Source organism: Lissotriton vulgaris, chromosome 4_1 (assembly GCF_964263255.1).
Source record: "Lissotriton vulgaris chromosome 4_1, aLisVul1.2, whole genome shotgun sequence".
In the NCBI taxonomy this organism is placed as follows: domain Eukaryota; kingdom Metazoa; phylum Chordata; class Amphibia; order Caudata; family Salamandridae; genus Lissotriton; species Lissotriton vulgaris.
Genome location: NC_141691.1, coordinates 1,132,421,309 through 1,132,442,046, shown reverse-complemented (window position 1 = coordinate 1,132,442,046; position 20,738 = coordinate 1,132,421,309). Strand labels below are relative to the sequence as shown.

Sequence of the window (20,738 nt, the reverse complement as noted above, 5' to 3'; positions counted from 1 at the left end):
TTTATCACAGAGGGGGTTGCCTAGTTCATGACTATCTGTCACAAGAGCAGGTCTGCAAAAGATTTGCTGGCTAGTGCTTAGAAAACAGCCATGTTTTCAGTTTGCGACGGAAGACTTGTTCGGATTCGGAGAACCTGAGATCCATAGGTTGGCTATTCCAAAGCTTGGCGGCCGTAACGGTAAAAGTTCTGCCACCAGTGCGCGTGAGTCTGAATCGAGGGACGATCAGCAGGCGTAGACTATTGGATCTCAAGTGCCTTCCTGAAGAGGCTATCTTAAGCCTTTTGCTCAGGTAGCCGGGGCCAGTGCCATTAATTGCCCTAAAGGCAAGGATCAAAACCTTGAAGTCAATGCGACGGGCTATGGGAAGCCAATGAAGCTCCTCTCGGTATGCTCTGACCAAGTTGCAGGGGGGGATGTTGCCAATGAGCCTTGCTGCCGCGTTTTGTATATTTTGAAGTCGATCAATGAGATATTGGGGGGCACCGGCATAGAGGCTGTTGGCATAATCAAGGTGTGCAGTGATAAGTGCCTGGACCACTGTTTTACGGGAAGACTGGGGGAGATAGGGAAAGATCTTCCTGATCATACGCAATTTATTGAAACAAGCCGCCGCTACTTTATTGACCTGGGTTTTCCCGGACAAGGTGCTATCAAATATGAAGCCCAGGTTACGGGCTGATTGCACTGGTATAGGAGATGGGTCAAGAACGCTGGGCCACCAAAGAGTTGCAGGGGGGAGTAGTTTTCTGGCTGAAAAAGAGGACCTCTGTTTTTTCAGTATTGAGGGCGAGATGGTTAGCAGCCATCCAGGTGCAAATGTTGCCAAGGCAGTTTCGAAAGTTGGAGAAGAGGGAGTCAGAATGGTCTCTAAATGAAAAAACAAGCTGAGTATCATCAGCATAAGAGACCACCCTGACTCCCGAAGACTCAACTACCCTGGCAAGAGGGGCCAGATAAACATTGAACAATAAAGGGCTCAAGGCTGAGCCCTGGGGCACGCCACACAAGAGGGGTTTGTCTTCGGATTGAAATGGATATAACAATACCCTTTGGGTCCGTCCGGACAGAAAGGATTTGATCCAGGCTAGGGCAGTGCCATCAATCCCCAGCTGTTGTAGTCGAGATATAAGAATGACATGGGAAACAGTGTCAAATGCAGCGGATAGGTCGAGGAGGACCAACATGGCCTCCTCACCCCTATCCACTGATTCCCTGATTGTCTCGGAAACTTCCAGCAACGCTGTCTCGGTGCTGTAACCGGTTCGAAAGCCGGATTGAGAATCGTGTAACAGTTTGTTTGTTTCCAAAAACTGGGCCAGTTGTTTCTGAACAACTTTCTCCAACACCTTAGCTGGCTTAGGCAAGAGCGAGATGGGTCGGTAACTACAAAATAGAGAGGGATCGGCGTTGGGTTTCTTAAGGATAGGAAGTAGCCTAGCTTGTTTCCAAACCGAAGGAAAATGACCCTGGGTCAGGGAGGAGTTCCAGATGGAGAGGAGGGGATTAATTAGGACAGGGGCAAGATTGCCCATCACTTTAGCAGGTACTGGGTCTAAGGGCGAGCCAGACTTGACTTGATGAAGTAGTGATAGGGCAGAATCAAATGGTAATTCGCTAAAGGAATTAAAGGAGCATTGAGTGAGGTGAGAAGGATCTGGAGGTGGGTTGGGCGAGACAGAAACAAACGAGGAGGCGAGTTTAGTAATTTTGTCCTGAAAAAAATCAGAGAGACAATTGCAAAGATCTTGGGTAGGACTGCATTGGGTTTTGATGGCCAAAGGGGTAACAAAATCTTTCACAATCGTGAAGAGGGTTTTGGACGAGTTCTGCGCCTGTTGAATGAGGCTAGAGAAATATGTTCTCATGGAGGAGCGTTTGAGCATTTGAAATTTATTTAAAGCAGATTTATATGCCAATTTAGCCACTGGATCGTAGTTCTGGCGCCAAATGCGTTCCAGCCTTTTGCATTTGCTTTTTTCCTCACGTAGCAAAGGGGAGAACCAAGGGGCCGACGGACGAGATCTGGCAGACGCCATGGGAGCGAGAGGAGCAATGGAATCAAGTGCTGATATATGTTTCTTTTAATGAAATCAGGAATGCTCCTGTGATACCTGATGTACCACATGAAGCTATACAGATTTCTCCTATCAAGGGGGGGGGGGGGGAGACATGAATAACAGCTTCATTTAACCCTTTTGAAATAAAAACTACAGATACTTTGACTGTTGTGGTTACTATTGGTCCTGTTGTATCTCTTTATAAGTCGTGGTCACAGGTAAATACTGTACACACTTTGACTGTATCTCCAGGAGTAAATACTAAACATGGTAATCAATTAGATCTGCCAACGAGATCTTTGCTCCGGAAACCAATGGTTCCGACTCCATGTGAGACTACTGGTACTAAGACTACAAGTTTATTTTTCAATCAGACACAATTTGATCCTAGATGCAGAATGCTACAAAGGTTACCACCTTTTTGTTTTCATGGAACAAGTGAGCTTCCTGAAATAAGTCACCATGCTTCTGAAAATACTGTACCAATGGGAATTACAGGTCCAGAAATGTTCACAGAAAAAATGCAACCTACAGCATGTGGAGATTTGACTAATGGAGATTTACATACAAATAATTTGGGAGAAATGTTTGGAGTTACTCCTCAAGATTTTAATAATTGGCTTAAATGGTTTAGTACCCCAATGAATAACCAAAGTTCTAAAACTGTTACAGTCTGAAAAAAAGGAAACCCATTAGAGGTGATCAGGTTGAAAGTAGAGGTAAAAGACATGACTGTCGGAAGCCTTAGCCCATCTCTGTTAGACACCTACCAGGAAGAGGAACTATTGTATCTCTGTAAAAACATTACAAGACAAGCTAGATTCATTACAAGACAAGGTAGATTGGCAATGAAAAGCTAATTGAATTTGCTCACAAATATGAAATTGATGTACAAATATCAAAAGTGCTGCAAAGGTCATACAGATTAGACTTTACAGAGAAAGATCTTGCAAACATGAGGCCAGATGGAATGAAATTACAGATTAGAGAATTGATAACACTAATTATGAAATGGGGCTAAAGAGAAAGATATGGGAAGGTAGATGGTCAGAAAAGAAGGAAACCCAGAAAGTGAGAATGCAGAAACTTCCAGCTGTGATCGATGGATGTTTAAATGAGATACAGATGCTTCTGATGAGAGAAGTACCTGGTGGGGTGTATGTGCAAGTGCCTTGGACAAGAGATTATATTTTGTCATTTACTAATGAATCCCCAAAACTGAGAGATAAGCCAGTGGAATGGTACAGGTAGATTGAAAAGTTTGCGAAAATGTCAAAAATGTTATGGATTGATTTGAACACCTTGTTTGACATTACGGTTCCTGGAGACTTGTGGGTAGAGTGTAAAATTTCTGTGGATTGGCCGGAAGTAGAACCAGAGAGAGAGCTCAGAAAAGGTGCCCCATCTTCTGTGGCGTTGGAGAAATACCAACAAGCGATTACTTTCTTGAAAACTAAAAATCTACAAAATAAATTGATTGCATCAAATAGGAAGAACATCACAAGAGATTAAAGACTCAGTTCATGTTTATTATGAGAGATCGATACAGGTTTTCAGATTTAAATCATGAGCTTACAACGTCTTTCAAAACTGTTGAAACTAATAACACTGGTTCACAAATTTTGAATGACGACACTTTACATTTCAACTTCACAAAAGCTATTAATTCATTATATGTGTATATTGACTAGTTTGTTGTAGGAGTATATAGATATAATAAGTTCTAGTGACTGCTATGTATGTATGCAATTAACTGCATCCGTTGCTGAAGGTGTGACTTTCCACAGTTTACCCTTAACATATGGCGTTTCTCGCAGTGTGTTGACTAGCTTGTTTTTTGGATCAATTGCTATATTATTGAACTGATGTTTTCTGAGCTCCCTATATTGAATATGATAAAGTTTATTCGAAATTTTAAAAAAGTATATTTCTTTAACACACAAAAGGGTTTCATCTTAGTACATCACATTGTATCTTTGCATTAAGAAGTATTTATGAGCGAGAGGTTTTACACATGCACTGAGAAACATTCCTGCACCCACCCTGATGACAATTATTAGGGAATTAAGAGGCATGCCAGTTGTTATGTGTAACCTAGAAGTGTCTTAGATTCTTTTTTTATTATAATCAAATTTATTAATTCTTGAAACACACCACAAAGTTACATTGGCAGCAAGTTCAGACACGTTTTATGGGTTATATATAGCCAAACAAGAGGAAATAGGGCCTTGAAAATCAAATTTCAGGGCACATTGACATCTTTGGATGACAACAAACATGAAGCATAGATCCCCTGTATGATAATAGATTGAACCATTTACCAAAGGTCTTCATAAAAAGGACAGGACATCCCAGGGCTTCTAAGAGGGACTCCTCCTGGGTCCCACACCAGTCAACCCCACGCTTCCATTTCAGTTTACTAGGTGACTTGGCCTGAGACCAGAGTGCCGTAATATCTCGCTTTGCTACCGCCACTGCTGCTCGAAGGAAGCGTTTATCAGCCCGGGAACCATCTAGGCCATCGAACACACCCAGGATCAAACACAACGGATCGTGAGGGACTGTTCACCGCAGGGTTAGTGCGAGTTCCAGCTCCACCTCTGCCCAGAATGCCATTAGGACGGGACACTGCCAAACCATGTGGTAAAAGTCCACCGGGCCATGATTGATGATTGCATCACGTGCAGGTCGGGGAGGGCCCAATTGGGCGCTGTAAAGACGCGCAGGGTGAGATATGCTGTATGTAAATAATAGAGTTGGACTAACCTCAGCTTGGAGGAGGTCGTCAATGTTTTGGGTGCCATTGGGGAGTCCCTTTAGTCCACGTCTTCCAGTGGGCCCAGCCACCCCTCCCAGTGGGTGAGCAGCAAGTCTAAGGATGCAGGGCCATTATTCACTAAGGAGCGATAGACCCGGGTCACCCCCCCCCCTTCTACCCAGGTCTCCCATCACCACCTGGGCTTCCAGAGGACCAAATTCAGGAAGGGAGGCGGGGGACGGAATGTGTACCTGAAGAACATGTCTAATTTGTAAATACTTATAAAATTGAGAGGAGTGGAGTGAGTAGCGCAGCTGCAAGGCCGCAAAGGGTCTGATATGATCCCCAACCCAGACATCTCCAAGGAGCGAGATGCCTATGTTGTCCCATTGACGAAAGCCCCGAAGAGACGAGGCCTCCTGCAGCCAGGTGCCACACCACAAGGGCATCTGTCTGGTGAGTTTCCGGTCCCATTTCGCGAGACACAGCGCTGTGCGCCAGGCCAAAAGAGTTGCCTTGGTGACCGGGGGGGGGGGTATCTTGTGGTATGGGGCCCCATACAAATAGGCCTGGAGTTGCGGGAAGATCATTGACCGAAGTTCCACCCGATACGCCGGGTCGGGCCAGCTGCCCATGAACCAATCAGGGACCATGATGAGTCTCGTGGCCAGATAGAAGAGGTGGAGGTTGGTGACTCCAATGCCCCCATCGTAAGGGGGTATGCGGCAGTGTGCCAGAGACATTAGCGGTCTCCCGCCTCCCCATAGGAACCGGAGAAGGATCCCAACAATCTCACGGAACCAGCTCCCTGGAAGGTGAAAGCCAACATTTTGCAGAAAATACAAAAAGCGGGGGAGAACCATCATTTTAAAGAGGGCGCTCCTGCCAAGGGGACTGAGAGGGAGGGATTGCCACTTCCTAAGGTCCGCCTTAGTCCTGTTGACCAGGGGCGCCAGAGCCCATTCGAGTTCTGGAAGCAGGGCGATCCAGACTCCCAGGTACTTAAAAGACATCCTGTGCAAGGGAATATTCGTCTGCTAGTCAAAGCAGGCACGGGACGGATGAAGAGGTACCAGAGTGGACTTCGCCGGATTGAGCCGCAGGCCCGACGCCCGTTCAAAGGCAAAGAGGACCCTCCAGGCAGCGCGGGCTGGAGCTCTCGGGATCTGCCAGAAAAAGGACATCATCAGCATAAAGGGCGATCTTGTCAACCTGGAAGGTGTCCCAAGCCCACCCCTGGATGCCGGAGTCCCAGCGTATGAGAGAGGCCAGTGGCTCCATTGCTAGTGCAAATAAGAGCGGCAAAAGTGGGCAGCCCTGGCGAGTTCCCCTCCAAATGGGGAATTTCTACGAAAGCACCTCTTATTTAAGACCCGCGCTGTAGGACTGGAACAGAGACACACTGAAAGAAGGAGTGATTCCACTCCCCGCCGGGTGCACTGCTATAATGTTCTCGGCATCACAAGATATGCCACAAGTTGAGTCATTTAAGTTCTTCTTCTTTATTTTCATCACAGAAATCAATGTTTTGTTTCATTCTTCATACTTTTACATATTTTTGCTCTGTCACAAGAGGGAACGCTTACAATTTAGCTGTATTCTAAATGAGGCAGAAATGCTAATCCAAGCCTTCTTCTGCGCCACGATAGCACGTGTAAGTTTTGTTCATGTCCATTAAAATTCATATACCCAATGCATTTCGGGCCTTTTTGTTTGGCCCTTCGTCAGGGGTTATCTACAATGCAAAATACATAATTAGATATATGTTTTACTCAGTGCCACTACATCTCAACTATTAATAACACAAATACCAAAAAAAAGCTGTTCCATAAACTAACGTTTTCCCGCTAGAACGTAACATACTGCTACACATTAACTTGAATACCTATACTCCCTTTGATGCCTTTCCCTCTTTATATTCTTCCCATGTGCCCTGCAACCTTCTACATCAACTTTCATACCCTCCTTGTCTACCCTCCAAATTACTCCTTCCCGTATACGTCTCTTTTCACATATCGATGTTCTCTACTGCATTTTCCCCACTCTTTTTCGCCGTCGTTACATATGCGTGTGCGTACCTGTTTGCAAATTGCCTGCGTTCTCATTCTTTCATGCCGAGAACATTATAGCAGTGCACCCGGCGGCGAGTGGAATCACTCCTTCTTTCAGTGTGTTTCAATTAAACAGCGCGGCAGGGCTGTCCGCGGTTTCCGGGGACGCACGCGATAGAAGACAACAAAAAAGATTAAAAACCATAAAATTGGAAGAAAAGAAGGTGTGCACAGTAAAACTCATCCAGTGCAGTTGGACTGGAACAGAGGACATGGGTGAGGCGCCGGACCGGAAGGCCAAACCCCATCACTTCCAACACATCCCCCAAATAGCTCCAGTCAAGCGGGTCAAACGCTTTCTCAAAATCAGTGAGAAGCAAGGCCAGAGACGGGGTGAGGTGGTGGCGGTGCGTGAGGGCAAGATGAAGGCAGAGTATACAGTGTCGAGTGCCCCGAGCGGGCATAAAACCGTTCAGGTCTGGGTGAATTAAGACGTGCAAGTGGGGTCGGATACGCTGAGCCAAAACAGTGGCAAAGAATTTCACCTCGGTGTTAATGAGGGAAATGGGGCGGTAGTCTGCACAGGCAAGGGAGGGTGGCTGAGTCTTGGTGAGGACCACAATGGTGGCCACGTCCGCTTCAGGGGGAAAGGACCCCATGTCCACCACATGATGGAACAGCGCCACCAGGTGCCACCAGGTGCGGGACCAACAGCACCAGGTGCGGGACCAACAGCAATATGTTGCGTAATATTCTTGGAGGTAGCCATCTGGCCCAGGCGTCTTGCCCGAGTGCAGGAGCTAAATGGCCCTTTGTACCTCCTCCAGGGAGATGGGGAGATATAGGGTCTTGGAGACCGCCAGGGGAAGGTGAGGCAGGTGGGTCCCGGTCTCCTGACAGCACTGCAGCCAGAGGCCACGGGAGGCCTGGCTGCTTACAGAGCAGCATAGTAGCCTGCAAAGGCTTGGGCAATGGCCCGCGAAGTGGAATGATGACAACCCGCCTCGTCACGAACCTCTGGGATGACGGGGTCTGCTTTAGGGTATGAGATTAGGTTGTGGAGGAGTTTACCGCTTTTATCACTCCAGCCATACATGCACCCGACTGAGGAACGCCAGAGCATTTTGGCAGATTCCTATGAGATACAGCTGATTTCTGGGTGGGTCCAGAGATGGAGGTAGACAGGAGAGTGGTCCGAGATACCCCGAGGCATAATAGTGGCCCCGGACACCAACTGACAGTCGGAGGCCTGCAGCAGGTACAAATCAATACGGGAATGAGTGTGGTTGGCCACCGCAGTGTGGGTGCATTGGTCCAGACGAGGGTTCCATACCTTCCAAGTATCGCTGGGACCCAGGGCGGAGGTCCAATCAGAGAGACGCTTAGCAGAGGCTAGACGGGACGCAGAGGGAGCGCCGGATGAGTCGTGTGGCGGGTGCAGAACAGCATTGAACTCACCCCAGATGACCGTCAGACCCAGAGGAAAGAAGGAAACCACGTTTGTGAGGTGGCGAAGGGTTGATGGCAGTGTGGCAGGGGGAACATATACACTCAGGAGGTTAATAAGGTGCCCTTCAATCCTGCCCGTCAGGGCCACATATGGGCCCTGTGTGTCTGTCTCGGCCTATGTCAAGGAAAAGGGAAGACCCTTACGATTCAGGATGGCCACCCCCCCGGGAAAAACCAGACTGCCAGACCCTATCGAAACCGTAGCGGGCAAGGAAGGTGAATGGATTACCCAAAAGGTGTGTCTCTTGTAGGAAAAGAATGTCAGGAGCGTGGCGTTGGGCACTGCGGAGGACGACAGGTTGCTTAATACGATCTAGAAGCCCATTGACATTCCAGGTCAGGATATGTAGGGGTCTACCTAAGGTGGACAGCATTGGATCCGGTAAAGCGTGCAGGGGACAGTGTGGGGGATACCAGAGTCCCAAAGGAGAAGATGGCCCTTAACCGGGGCAAGTGGATGTAGCCCGTATGATGTTGCGAACCCCATGTCCTCATCGGTGTCGTGTGAGCTGTGAAAGCTGCCAAGAAAAACAAAAAACAGCGGCCCGTAGGTGGCCAAAAACAATAAATACTCGCGAGACAACAGTCTACTCCCCCTCCCATACCCCCAACTCCCCCCACCCTACACTTCTGAAACTGAAGCATCTGTCGCCCTGAAAATGGAACAACAACAAAAACCCCATTACAAGGAATCTGAGTGCTAAGCTAAAACGGTTAGAAGAATATAAACTTAGCAGAGATGGACCCCTCCATGTAGGCGGATGTGAAAGTCGTTATCAGCTGTAAAAAGAAAACCATTAAGTAACAAAAAGCGGAAATGATCTTAGGCAACACAATCGACAATCATCGGAACACAGTCCTGCAGAGGTGGACCTCTCCGCGCTCGCAGAAGCAGTAGCAACCCCTGCAGTATGAGCATTTTGAAAAGCGATATATATCCTCATGTCTGAGGGCCTTGAGGTCATGCTCCATCCTCCCCCTCAGGGCCATGGAGCACAGGGCTCCTAGACAGGTCTGAAGCCGACATGGTATGGCGCAATGTCTCTGAGGGGTCTGTGGTGCGGCTGTGGTCGCTTAGGGAGCGAACAGGGCCGGGAGCGGCCGACCTCTGTGACAATGTCCGGTGAGGAGGCGGTTGGGACACAGCTTGTGGCGAGCGGGAGGATGCATCGCGGCAATCACCCTTCTTCCGGGACCTATTGCGTCGCCTCTGGGGCCTGGGCAGTCGATCGAGGCTGCACCTGTTCCTGTGCGTTTGGGGGGGGGGGGAAACAGGCCGGTTCCGGAGAGGGCGCTCCTCCATAAGCCAGGTCCAGGATGGCTGGGGACTGTCAAAGAAAAGAATCTTGTTTTGAAAGACAACCCGGAGTCGGCCCGGAAATAGAAGGCTGTAACGAAGACCCATGTTGCGGAGCTTCAGCTTGACATCGTCATATGATAGACGTTGGGCCTGCACCTCCCTGGTGTAGTCCGGGAAGACCATGGTCGTGCTGTTTTTAATGCACCAATGGGCCAGCGGTGTGGAATTTATTAAAATATCTACTGGTCCATGGGGCAAGTTGCTTCATAAATCTACTTGTCCTGTATCAAAATCCACTTGTCCCTTTGGTGCCATGTGGTTCGGCGACAAATTATGGCAGCAATCTCATTATATAAGAGCTCTTATTTAGCCTCTATGATTATGCCAGGGCTCATACCATAGTAGTTTTTGAATACTAGCAATCTCTTTATGTTGCCACATTTCTGCAGATCTACAAACTGGGTCTGAAGGTAGTGGTAAGCAATAGTTCCAGGGTTGGAATGCCCTTTAAGTCTGTGCAAATCTACTAACTTGGATGTTTTAAGGGTTTTCAACAACTCCTCTCTAATCTTTTCCCATACTGAGAAATGTTGGAAATGTACTCCTGACAATGGCAGGCGTAAACCTTCTTCCAGAGTTGGGAAAAAAGTGGCTGATGGGAAAATGACTTTGGAAACACTCGGGTTTTCGCATGAGCAAATCTACACATGCAAATTTGCTCATGATAAACTGCTGTGAACAAATATTTTCCAGGAGTACATTTCTTGCCCTACTTCTATAAATTCTTGTAAATTCACGAAAGCCATACAGCTACCCCTAATTTGGTCTGGCGTTAACTACAACCGTTTGTGTTTGTTAGAATTCTCTCTCCCTCTCTCTGTATCGGCTGGCTTCACTGCGAGTGACGGCATTAAGCACTTTCACAAGGAGTATATTGGCACACAAAGTAGTTTTGTTCAGTGGCAGTAACTAATGTGGCAGTGTGTGCTTTTTTTAGACCCATTTTTTTTGCTTTTGCCAATGTTTGTTATAATGGTGAGGGCCCGGCAGCTCTCACATCAAGTAGGCTTTACAAAAACCATACCAAAGCAAGTCACGTATTGGCAAAACTAAAAAGCTGATCACTAATTTCAGACCTACTGACTTTGCCAGTGCTTGTTTATTTTTATGTTTCTCATAATCTTATTGAAACTGGTTACATTGATTTTCCTATATGAATATTTTTGCGAAATACTAGCATGCATCAACACATTTTACTAAATGATGCTGCAAAGAAACGGTACCTGAAATGTCACAGTAGTTTAGCAAAATGTTTTTTTTTCCTACTTTCATTTTTTAGGAACATTTTATATTGAAAGCACAGTCATTAATCTTGCTCTCAAGCTTCTGCAAATATTTGCATCTAATCAGGGAGCATTCTGGGAGCATTATGCATAGCCTCATATTGCTAAACTTTGAAACCGTGAGTACACATTTTTATACTTTAACCACTGTCAGTAGTGCGATCAGAACTTACATTTACTTACAGCGCTCACCCTAATAATAAAGGCTTTCAATTATTGAACCATAAATACAAGTTTGAACAGCATTAACATAGGCAAACAAATAAATTATAACTTAACTTCAGGCAGTGCCCTTCCCTGGCCCTTAATATGCTACTGCAAACTTGCAGCCAATGGGTTTGTGCTGCAGGGGGTTGGGCCTACTTGTCCCAAGGACAAAATACACATTAAAACTTGTTGCCCTTGACCCCAAACAATATGTCCTGGGAGTCCGGCTACCGGAATTCCACATCCCTGCTGGGCCCTGTGACCTCGCCGCCTTAAGGATGGCGTCCATGTCTCGAAAATTCAGAACTGGCAGGATGATGGGTCAGACCGGAGCCCCGGGTTGGAGACGGGGAGCCAGAAAGCGATGGGCACGTTCGATTGCGAACCATGGAGAGAGGGACATCCATGATCGTATCCAGGTCTCCATAAACGTGTACGTGTGTCCCTATTCCGCCCCCTCAGGAAAACCTATGACACACAGGCTGTTCCTCCTCTACCTGTTTTCGGTCATCCATGATCGTATCCAGGTCTCCATAAACGTGTACGTGTGTCCCTATTCCGCCCTCTCAGGAAAACCTATGACACACAGGCTGTTCCTCCTCTACCTGTTTTCGGCGTCTTCGGCCAGACGATGAAGTTCTGAGGATTGAGTCACGAGACGGGCCACCTGGGTCTTAGGCTGGCTTATGTTGTCCTCTGCCGTGGAAATACGGGACTCCGCATCAGACATGCGGGCCGTGGCATTACACAGGGCCTGGCGAATAAGGCCAAGTCCACCCTTACTTCGCCAATCTTGGCCTCAGCCAAGGCCTGTAATGCGCCAATTGCTTGGAGAATGGTGGAAAGGTCACCCCCAGCAGGAGCACTGGACGCCCCCACCCACATCCCGCTCGCTCATAGTGTATTGATCCATTTTCGTTTGAGTTTGCTGGGTGGGGTCTGGAGGGCGCAGTTTCTACCCATCGCCACTGAGGGTGAAGTCCGGCAGCTGCCCAGATGGGAGGGCGCTCGGCGACCCTAGGGAGGGAGGCAGGGGGTCCCCCCCGACACCCAGACCATCAATGCCCAGGCCATCAGATCCGCCCCCACGGATCTCCCAGGACTTCAGGGAGGACAGGACTCATCCAGGACCGGTCTGTTGACACAAACAGCAGGAGGAGGCAATCCCTCTCCGTCCCAGAAGGGGCGCCGAAGAGTCGCCGATGAAGGGCACCAAGGAGACAAATCAGCCCACTGCACCACCGCAGGTGATGGATGGCCGGGCCAGGGTCAGGCGTGGGCAGGTCTAGATGCAGTGCAGCAGTGAAAGGGCAAGCAGCGCGCTCTGCACCGCCCCGCAATAACGACTGGACAAACGCCCACTGCAAACAAGGCAGCACCGGTCAAAGACGAGGGTCCCGGGATAGAGGGCTCACTGTGCACCCCGCCAGCAGGAAATGGTGTCCTGGCAGGGCCCGCTGCTCCAAGATCACCCCCACACCCAGATCACCAAGCCCACGGGCGGGCAGAACCTGCACCGCCGCTGAATGATACTATCTGGGGCAAGCCAGTGTCCCCAAAAGGCCGCAGGGCGAATCCCTCACCCCAGGCGAGCAGATGCGGGGGCGCGAGGTATTACAAGGAGGGGGGGAGAGGGGCGTATCAACCACACCACCTCCCGCACCACCGCTCTGGCCTTCGACCGCCCGTCAGTCCGCACCCCACTCACCAATAGTCGCCGGCAGGGAGGGGGGGGTTAAAGGGGTCTCCAATACCTCAAGGCCAACCACCCAGGGGGGGGGTCGGGACGAGGCAGCAACTCCGCCACTGCCCAAAGCTTTGGGGCGACCCTGCTGGGAAGTGAAGCAGTGTGCTCCCACACCAATTTTCTACTTGAAGGCTCCCTTGAGCCGCTGTGGGCTGACGAGTTCGTGGAGAGGCACCTGCACGCCTGGAGAGATACTACGGTCCAAGGATACGGCAGCCTGCTCAGCAACCCCAAATAATTTTGCCTAATCTCTGCTGATGACGGATAATAATCCAGAAACACGTGTCCAGAGATGGCCAGCACTAATCTGCACCTACCTGGTGAAACACTCAAGAGACTTTCCAAGTATACTCGCTTGGCGAACTGAACTGCATCTACCATGATGCCTAGGGGCGACTCTGCTGGGAGGTGAAGCAGTGTGCTCCCACACCAGTTTCTTGTTTAAAGGCTCCCTCGAGCCGCTTTGAGCTGATGAGCTCGTGGAGAGGCACCTGCGCGCCTGGAGAGATACTGCGATCCAAGAATACGGCAGCCAACTCAGCAACCCCAAATAATTTTGCCTAATCTCTGCTGATGACGGATAATAATCCAGAAACACGTGTCCAGAGATGGCCAGCACTAATCTGCACCTACCTGGTGAAACACTCAAGAGACTTTCCAAGTGTACTCGCTTGGCGAACTGCACTGCAACTACCATGATGCCTAGGGGCGACTCTGCTGGGAGGTGAAGCAGTGTGCTCCCACACCAGTTTCTTACAAAATTTAACAATGTAGAAGGAATGGCTACTTAAGCTTTAGACTGGCAACATGAAGGAAAACTTTGCATAGCTAGAAAAAAAAACATTAACAGAATTTGTAGTTATTAGTATATGTGAACATACTTTTGATGTTGATTAAAACTGGGGAATATATTTAGAAGGAGTTGATCCGCTCTTTCCTGGGGCGTATTTATATTTGTGGAAAAAATACTTTTTATAAATTACCAAATGATAGTATGGAAGTTGTAGTATGGAAACTGCCTTTCCTAAAATGTATCATATGAAATAAATCGAATCAGAATTAAAAGACAAGGGGAGAATGAAGAGAAATGTGGATGCAGGTGAAATATTGGGTGATATTTTTGGAGCGTAATGCCTTCTGTAGGAGTAGTTTTAAACTCACATAAATTAGTAAGCTGTCTACCACAGTTGATAAATTAGCCGCTAATACAGCTGGTGGATTTCCTGCTATAGATATTGAAATTATATCGATAAGATCGATGATGATGCAAAATCAACTTGCCTTTGACATTCTTCTTGTGAAGGAGAGCGGAGTCTCTCAGTTGTTAAAAGTTCAACAATTTTGTACTCACATATCAGACAAGAACAGAGACTTAGAAAAATATATTACAAATATTGCTAACTTAAATACAGGCTTAAGAGAGTTGAAAAATGAAGGTGCCTGGGAAGTGATAGGGAGAAGACAACAACGGTTAGTAACTGGTTAGGTAACTTAGGTAATGAACTAGTGATTTCTCTCTTAAGACCATTAGTGGCGATCTCTTTGCGCATTGATGAAAATATTAGCTACCAAACTCTGTAACTATAAAGGCACTAACAAACGAGGAGTGAAAAAAACAAGATCTCATCTTGAAACAGAAAATTAACAATGTAAATATTATGACAAAATGAAAATTCCAGAGGAGTCTAGAAAAAAGGCTTAAGACAATCAAACTGCAATCTGTGATGGTCTGATCTGAGGAATGTGGTGATTCCCCATCAAAAGGGGGATTGTTAGAGTGAAAATACTGATTATTCTGATTAAGACAAAACCAGAGAAAACGACAATGAGGTTTAAATGTGCACCTTGCACACGTGTGGAAAACAATACTGAAAGTGAGTTAAGGTGAACCATCCAGCACCATAAAAGTGTGCTTGATTAGTTAGAGAATCGTACAATTCATAAAACATAGTGATTTTGAGATGATTTCATAACTAATTCCCTTATATTTCTAGAAAAGATGTTATGAAAATGAGCCATGAAGACTGCATTTATTGCAGAGTGACTTGACCACACTAAATTGGTGTTACATGTGGGAGGTCTGAAGTTTTTAATATAAATGTCTAATATTATATAGGTTCTGGATGTATGCAACCTATCTTAGTCTAAGGATTTAAAAAAATATATTTTACACTCTGCTACTTTCATAATGTAGTAGTAGGCCATAATGACGGTTGCACATTTTATCACTGAAAAACATTACAGAACACGTATATATGATCTATTTTGAATGGTTTTATAATGCTTTTAACATACATTTGGCGTTTTACACTAAATGGCATGTTTTTCCATGGCATGATGCAACGAACTTGGATACATTTCAAATGTTGCTTATTTGTTCTGACCACACCACATTCTTTAACCGCATCGCTGCGGCGGCTTTTCCCGCTGTGCGCGGCAAATTCAAAATTACCGCGTTACGTGACGAGCTGGCCTTGTCATCCGCGCAGGACAGGTAAGCGCGATGACGAGCCCAGCTCGTCAATAGCCTCGAAGGGGTTAAGACAAACCAGACACTTTTCTTAATTCTTCTTTGTGTAGATTTCGTGAGAACCTAACCTTTGGATCACATTCATGGACAGCAACGTGGTTAAAGATGTTTTGTCAACAAACCTGTAAGGATAAAATGTACTGTTGTTTCTAATTATTCGCATGGGGAAATAAGCTGGAGTATCAATTTGAACCTGGTAAACGGAAGGAAGGTCGCATGGGGAAATTGCACCAGTATGGACAGACGAGGATGTCATGGTTACAAGTATGCACTTTAAAGACTATTGGACTCAGGAGGAGTCAGACAATTTTTTCTTAGACATTTCTTTGCTGAATTATTTGCCATTCTCTGCACACACATGTTTTAGATTCCTGAGGACTCTTTTGAATTGTGGCTGTTGCCACTGTTCCGTCACTTTCTTGACTATTGCCTGCTTGCCAAACTATCATGCCCTTGCCATTTCCTTATGCCGACGCATTGGTTTGCTGGAATATTTGGAGCTTTCTTGGTGAGAGTCCAGGCTTGAATTTTCTGATTTGTGCCCCATTCCCCTTTGCCCGTGGACTCTCCCCATGCAGACTTTAACTTGATTCCTGTGTCCCTTTGAGAGAATTCTAATTGAACTATCCTTTTACTTTGAAACCATTCTTTGATTTAATTGGACTACTTTTGGATTTTTACTGCATGCTTTAGTATGCACGACAAATTTGCTAAACATGTTACTTGCATCATCATTTTGAATCTCTAATACAATAACAAATGTATTTCGAAGATCTGTTGTGATTTATTTATTTCTCAATGTAATGTTCTTTATTTGAAACCTCTGCTTGGGAGTTGGCTACCAATTAATGGTCCTCATTGGGTAGGCCAGCAGTGGGTTATCCTAGATTTTCACCCCTTACTATGACGAAGAAAGATCCGTCAGAGGAATAATGCCTCTGTGGTAAAATTAGCAGGTAGATGGAAACTAGCAACTGTATGGGCCCAGTCGTGTTTCGTCAATACTGACGTCTGATATTATTCAGAGTACATCGGCAAGACCATCTAACTCATACTACTGTGTGAACAGAACTACAATTAGTCCTTTATTCGTTGTCTTTATAAAAATTTTTACCTTACAGAATTGACACTATGGAGGTGACTGATGCAAAAATCAACTCTCACTATACAAAATGTATAGCGATACCCTACCAGTGCAGATATCGTACAATAACCTGTTATTTATAGGGCATTCTCTTCTATCAATAAAATTGCTATTTATCAGATATGACTGTATTTTGATCTCATAATGAAATAATCGAATGAAGAATGAATTTTGCTTAATAGTGGGGATGCCTAATTTTCTCGGACTACTCAACCCCATCCTACTATTTGGGACGGTAAGATATTTATGAATGCAGTTATTGTTAATTAGTCATCACAAAACACATATGTTTCGAACATTAAGTCTATCTCTTCTATCTTCTACTCGTTTTTACAATCATTGTGGACCTGTTGATTTTTTGTTTTGTTTTTTTGGTATTTCCAGAGTTGGGTGAAATTCTGTATATCTGATTTCTAGGCAGGCCAGTCTCTTAGAAGTCACGAGCAGTGTCAGTCACAAGCTAGGAGTGCGAAGAGTCTGAAAAATCTTAGAATGAGAACAAGAGACACGAAAACCTGCTGCAGCAGTGCACACTTCTCTTTCAACCAGTGTAGTGTGTATAACAAACAAAGGCAGATTTATGACCCTCAAGTGCAAAATGTATGGGCTTCTCCTTTGTGCACAACATGTGTTTTGTCATGCAAAGCGTTGGTTACTTATTTTAAGTGACATAGTTATTTGATAATGTTGGTTTAAAATAGATAATTTTTTTTTTTTGTACAATTTGTATACCGAGAACTTACAATTGATTTTCTGTCATGCATTATTTTTTCTGGGTACACTTTAAATGTAACTTTAATTATATTCACTCAATAAATCTAATGATAAAAAGATCACATGAAAGGCTTTTAGTAAATATTTTTGGCTCAGTTTTGTATTCACTTTGTGCTATACTAGTGCTGTGGATTGACCCCTTCTGATAAAAAGTGACAGCATATGGCTTCATCCTATAATGTTGGGCCTACCATTTAACACCCCTGTAATTATGAAACCTTGCTTGTATATAGTCATAAACCATCACAGAAACACTTGTCCTCACATTTAAATCACATTCCAGCAGCCCATAATCACTCTGGAAATGTAGTACCCCACTGTCTCAGTCTCCTCGCTCGAGACTAGTGATCCCAGTGCTCAGCATCGGATTCAAGGGTTTTTATCACCTGACCTAGGAGTTGTGAAGGAATGTTAGAGTTCAAGTAAGCAAGCTCAGGTGGTTTGCAATCTGGTGTTCCATGTGGAAAAATCAACTATCTGGAGGGCATAGCTGTTTTCTGGACTACAAGTGAGGCTTGGTACCTGGATGTGAGCTATATAAACAGCAAGGCCTAATGGAGCAAGGATCTGCCTGTGCCCTACAAAACCCAGTGGAGTTTATATCTCGAAGGTTTGTGTTCCACTATTGACCATCCACTTACTGCTGTGCAAACTGAATCTCGGATTCCAAAGACTTCACTTCAGCTGTAGCATCGGTCATAGGGTACAGAGATGGTATGGAGCAAACGAACCTTGAGGAATCTCTCCATTGATGACTAAAAGCAGCCTAATGCCGACCTACCCAAAGTCTGGTTCCACTGATGAACCATTTTCGGACTATAGCTTCTTGGGAAGATCTTTTCTCCCTTGCCACTCTCAAGACAAAGCCCTATGACTAACAACTCTCACAAAGCTCTTTAACAGAACGAACTGAAGTCTTTGCACTTTCTCTCATCACACAGACACAACACCTCCGCCACAAGTGATCCACAAATTTAACAACTATTTTTGGTAAGAAACAAGTACTATACCTAATGTCAGACTCAGCCAAGGGACAGTATTATATCATTGCTCATTCTCTAAAGTAACACACAATTAGGTATCCAAACATACTACAGATTCATAGCAATAGGCCACTACACATGGAGCTAGCCACATAACCACTGCTCCTTCAACAGCCACTAAAACTTGCAGTTTGAGGCCGCAGTAATAATCTGTGAAGTAAAACTTCTACATTTACACCAGGGTTTTAGGAGGAAACAGCTGAGAAAAGAAATATATACTTTTCAACAGTCTCCGGGTGAGAAGGTACCAACAAAATTAAGACCTGCACAAATTGTTGAGCTTCAGCCGTACACAAAGAATGAAAGAATGCAAACCGGGTCTAGCTCTGCTAGAAGTTGGAGGGTGTTCAAGCACCTACCAGTGAATGGTACTATGACAATAAGAATGATGGTGTGACTGTCAGGAACAGGGTGTAGAAGGGGCGAAAGAAGGTGCTCAGTGGCTAAAGGAGAGCAATGAGGTAAAAGGGTCTGTGTCAACGCGTAAGGAAGGGTTGGTATATACTCACCCAGAGCGTGTTGAAATATTCAAGTGCACAGCATATGAGCGCCGCCGTGTTCGCTAAAAGAGTCCGTACGCCCAGGAAGGTGGCTGTGCAGTAGAGCAGATAGAGCAATGGTGCCCCTGCCGCCAAGGGCAGAATCACACGCAACCTTCGTGTAACCTGTTCACCTGCTGCTTCCAGCGTGGCGTTGGCGAAACTGAACGGCGCAAGGAGTGCAGCCAGCAGCACCGGGGCGCGCGCCTCCCGCAAGCCACCCAGCCAGCGACGCCCCCCGCGCGCCAGCGAGCGCTGGAAGGGGTGCAGGAAGGTGCCGCAGAGCACAGCCCAGAGCAGCGGTCGTAGAAAAGCCTCCAAGATAAAGTACACCAGCACCGCGGCTCCGCAACAGATAGCCACGAAGATGAGCGCACCAGTATTGTAGAAAGCTTGCTTAATGTTCTTGTCAAACTTGAGCGGCGGGGCAGCCCAGGCTGCCTGTCCCAGAGGCAGCTCTGGTCGCCGCGGAGGCAAAGTACGGCTGGGGGTCCTGGGAGGGGACGGGGGTCCTAGGCTGGAGCTGCCCGCCACATCTGGCTGGCCCCCATCTTCAGCCATGTCTGCTTACACTGACAGCTCGGGAGTTGCACTCTACTACTCGCTAGAGGATGGGCAGACACCAGCATGACAGAATAACGAGCCGACTGTCATACACATGCAGCAGCTCTTCGGCCATATTAAAGTGATCAAACCCGACTTATTTTAAACTTAAACACTAAGGAATGAAACATTTTAAAGATATTTTTCAAGACACAGGGCACATTTGTTTTATTTTTTCCCATACACTGTTTTCAATATTTAAGTTTCTCTTTAAATTGTATTATTTTGTTTAGAAAAATGTTGCAGTAATTATGTTTCTGAGGTAATTCGGCGAATAGTTTTTATAGCGTACCGATTCATAAGCGCACTTTGTAAGTATTGACTAATTTTTGGTACTTTTGAACACGAGTGTAGACCATCCCAAGATGGCTACCCTATTTGTAGCTGTCGTAACGGATCAACTGTTGTGCTCTAGCTTCATGTTAGCAAAATGCCTTCGCTGCCCCGGCGCTTGTGTTGTCTCTTCCCTTATGTGTTTAGGTCGAGCCTGGGCAGCGCATGCGCTGCTGTGCGAGGCATTCTGTATTCAGGAGGCGGGGACTTTAAGTTCCATGCCCAGCTTTTCAATTAGCTCCAGTTACTGTTGTTTCAAAATGGTTGATTCTGAATTATTAATAGGCTTCTTAGTAACGCCTTGTCTGCATTTGTAACCTCCCATGAGTACTGGACTTTTTATTTGTGCTGTGACACAGTGCGTTTATTTAATCTGTGAGCACTATTTTCTTTATTACTGCAGACATGTCATGCTTTCCTGCGCGAGGCACCTTCAGGTTCCAGAATGGCAGCTACTCATTTCTTTTGTTATGCGCGGCTGCCGAAATTAACACTGAACACAGCCCCTCATCTCCCATGTTGTTCCTGGTTCTGAATTTGCCCTCGTTAGTATCATTGCTTCATTGCTTACCCATCCCCCTACCTCACCAGCATTTACCTTTGTGTTGCTAGGGTTTTTTTGCTAGCCATGAGAAGATTAAGTGATTTCCCCAGAATCACAGGATGTTGGGCTGATGCTGGGGACTTATACTGTTTTATGGAAACACCTGCTTCCTCGACTCGTCTGCTGTGAAACTCTGCCATAAAATACGCATGTCGGAAGACGATTCATTGGACAACCTGTGCTGGAAAGAAAT

The 20,738-nt window shown here is 46.1% G+C and overlaps 1 protein-coding gene across 2 annotated transcripts in view; it reads right to left on the bottom strand.

Annotated features, from left to right (window-relative positions):
* The window catches only part of TMEM245 (transmembrane protein 245), a 982,890-nt gene extending 963,212 nt beyond the window's left edge, over positions 1-19,678 (bottom strand). Inside the window, exon 1 of one of the 2 annotated variants that reach the window (XM_086965376.1) lies at positions 18,976-19,678. In XM_086965376.1, coding sequence (XP_086821502.1) covers positions 18,976-19,566 — 591 coding nt within the window. In that variant the 5' untranslated portion in view covers positions 19,567-19,678. The remainder of the gene's footprint in view (positions 1-18,975) is intronic. The other variant, XM_086965377.1, reaches the window with a different exon arrangement.
* Between the last annotated feature and the right edge of the window lie 1,060 nt (positions 19,679-20,738).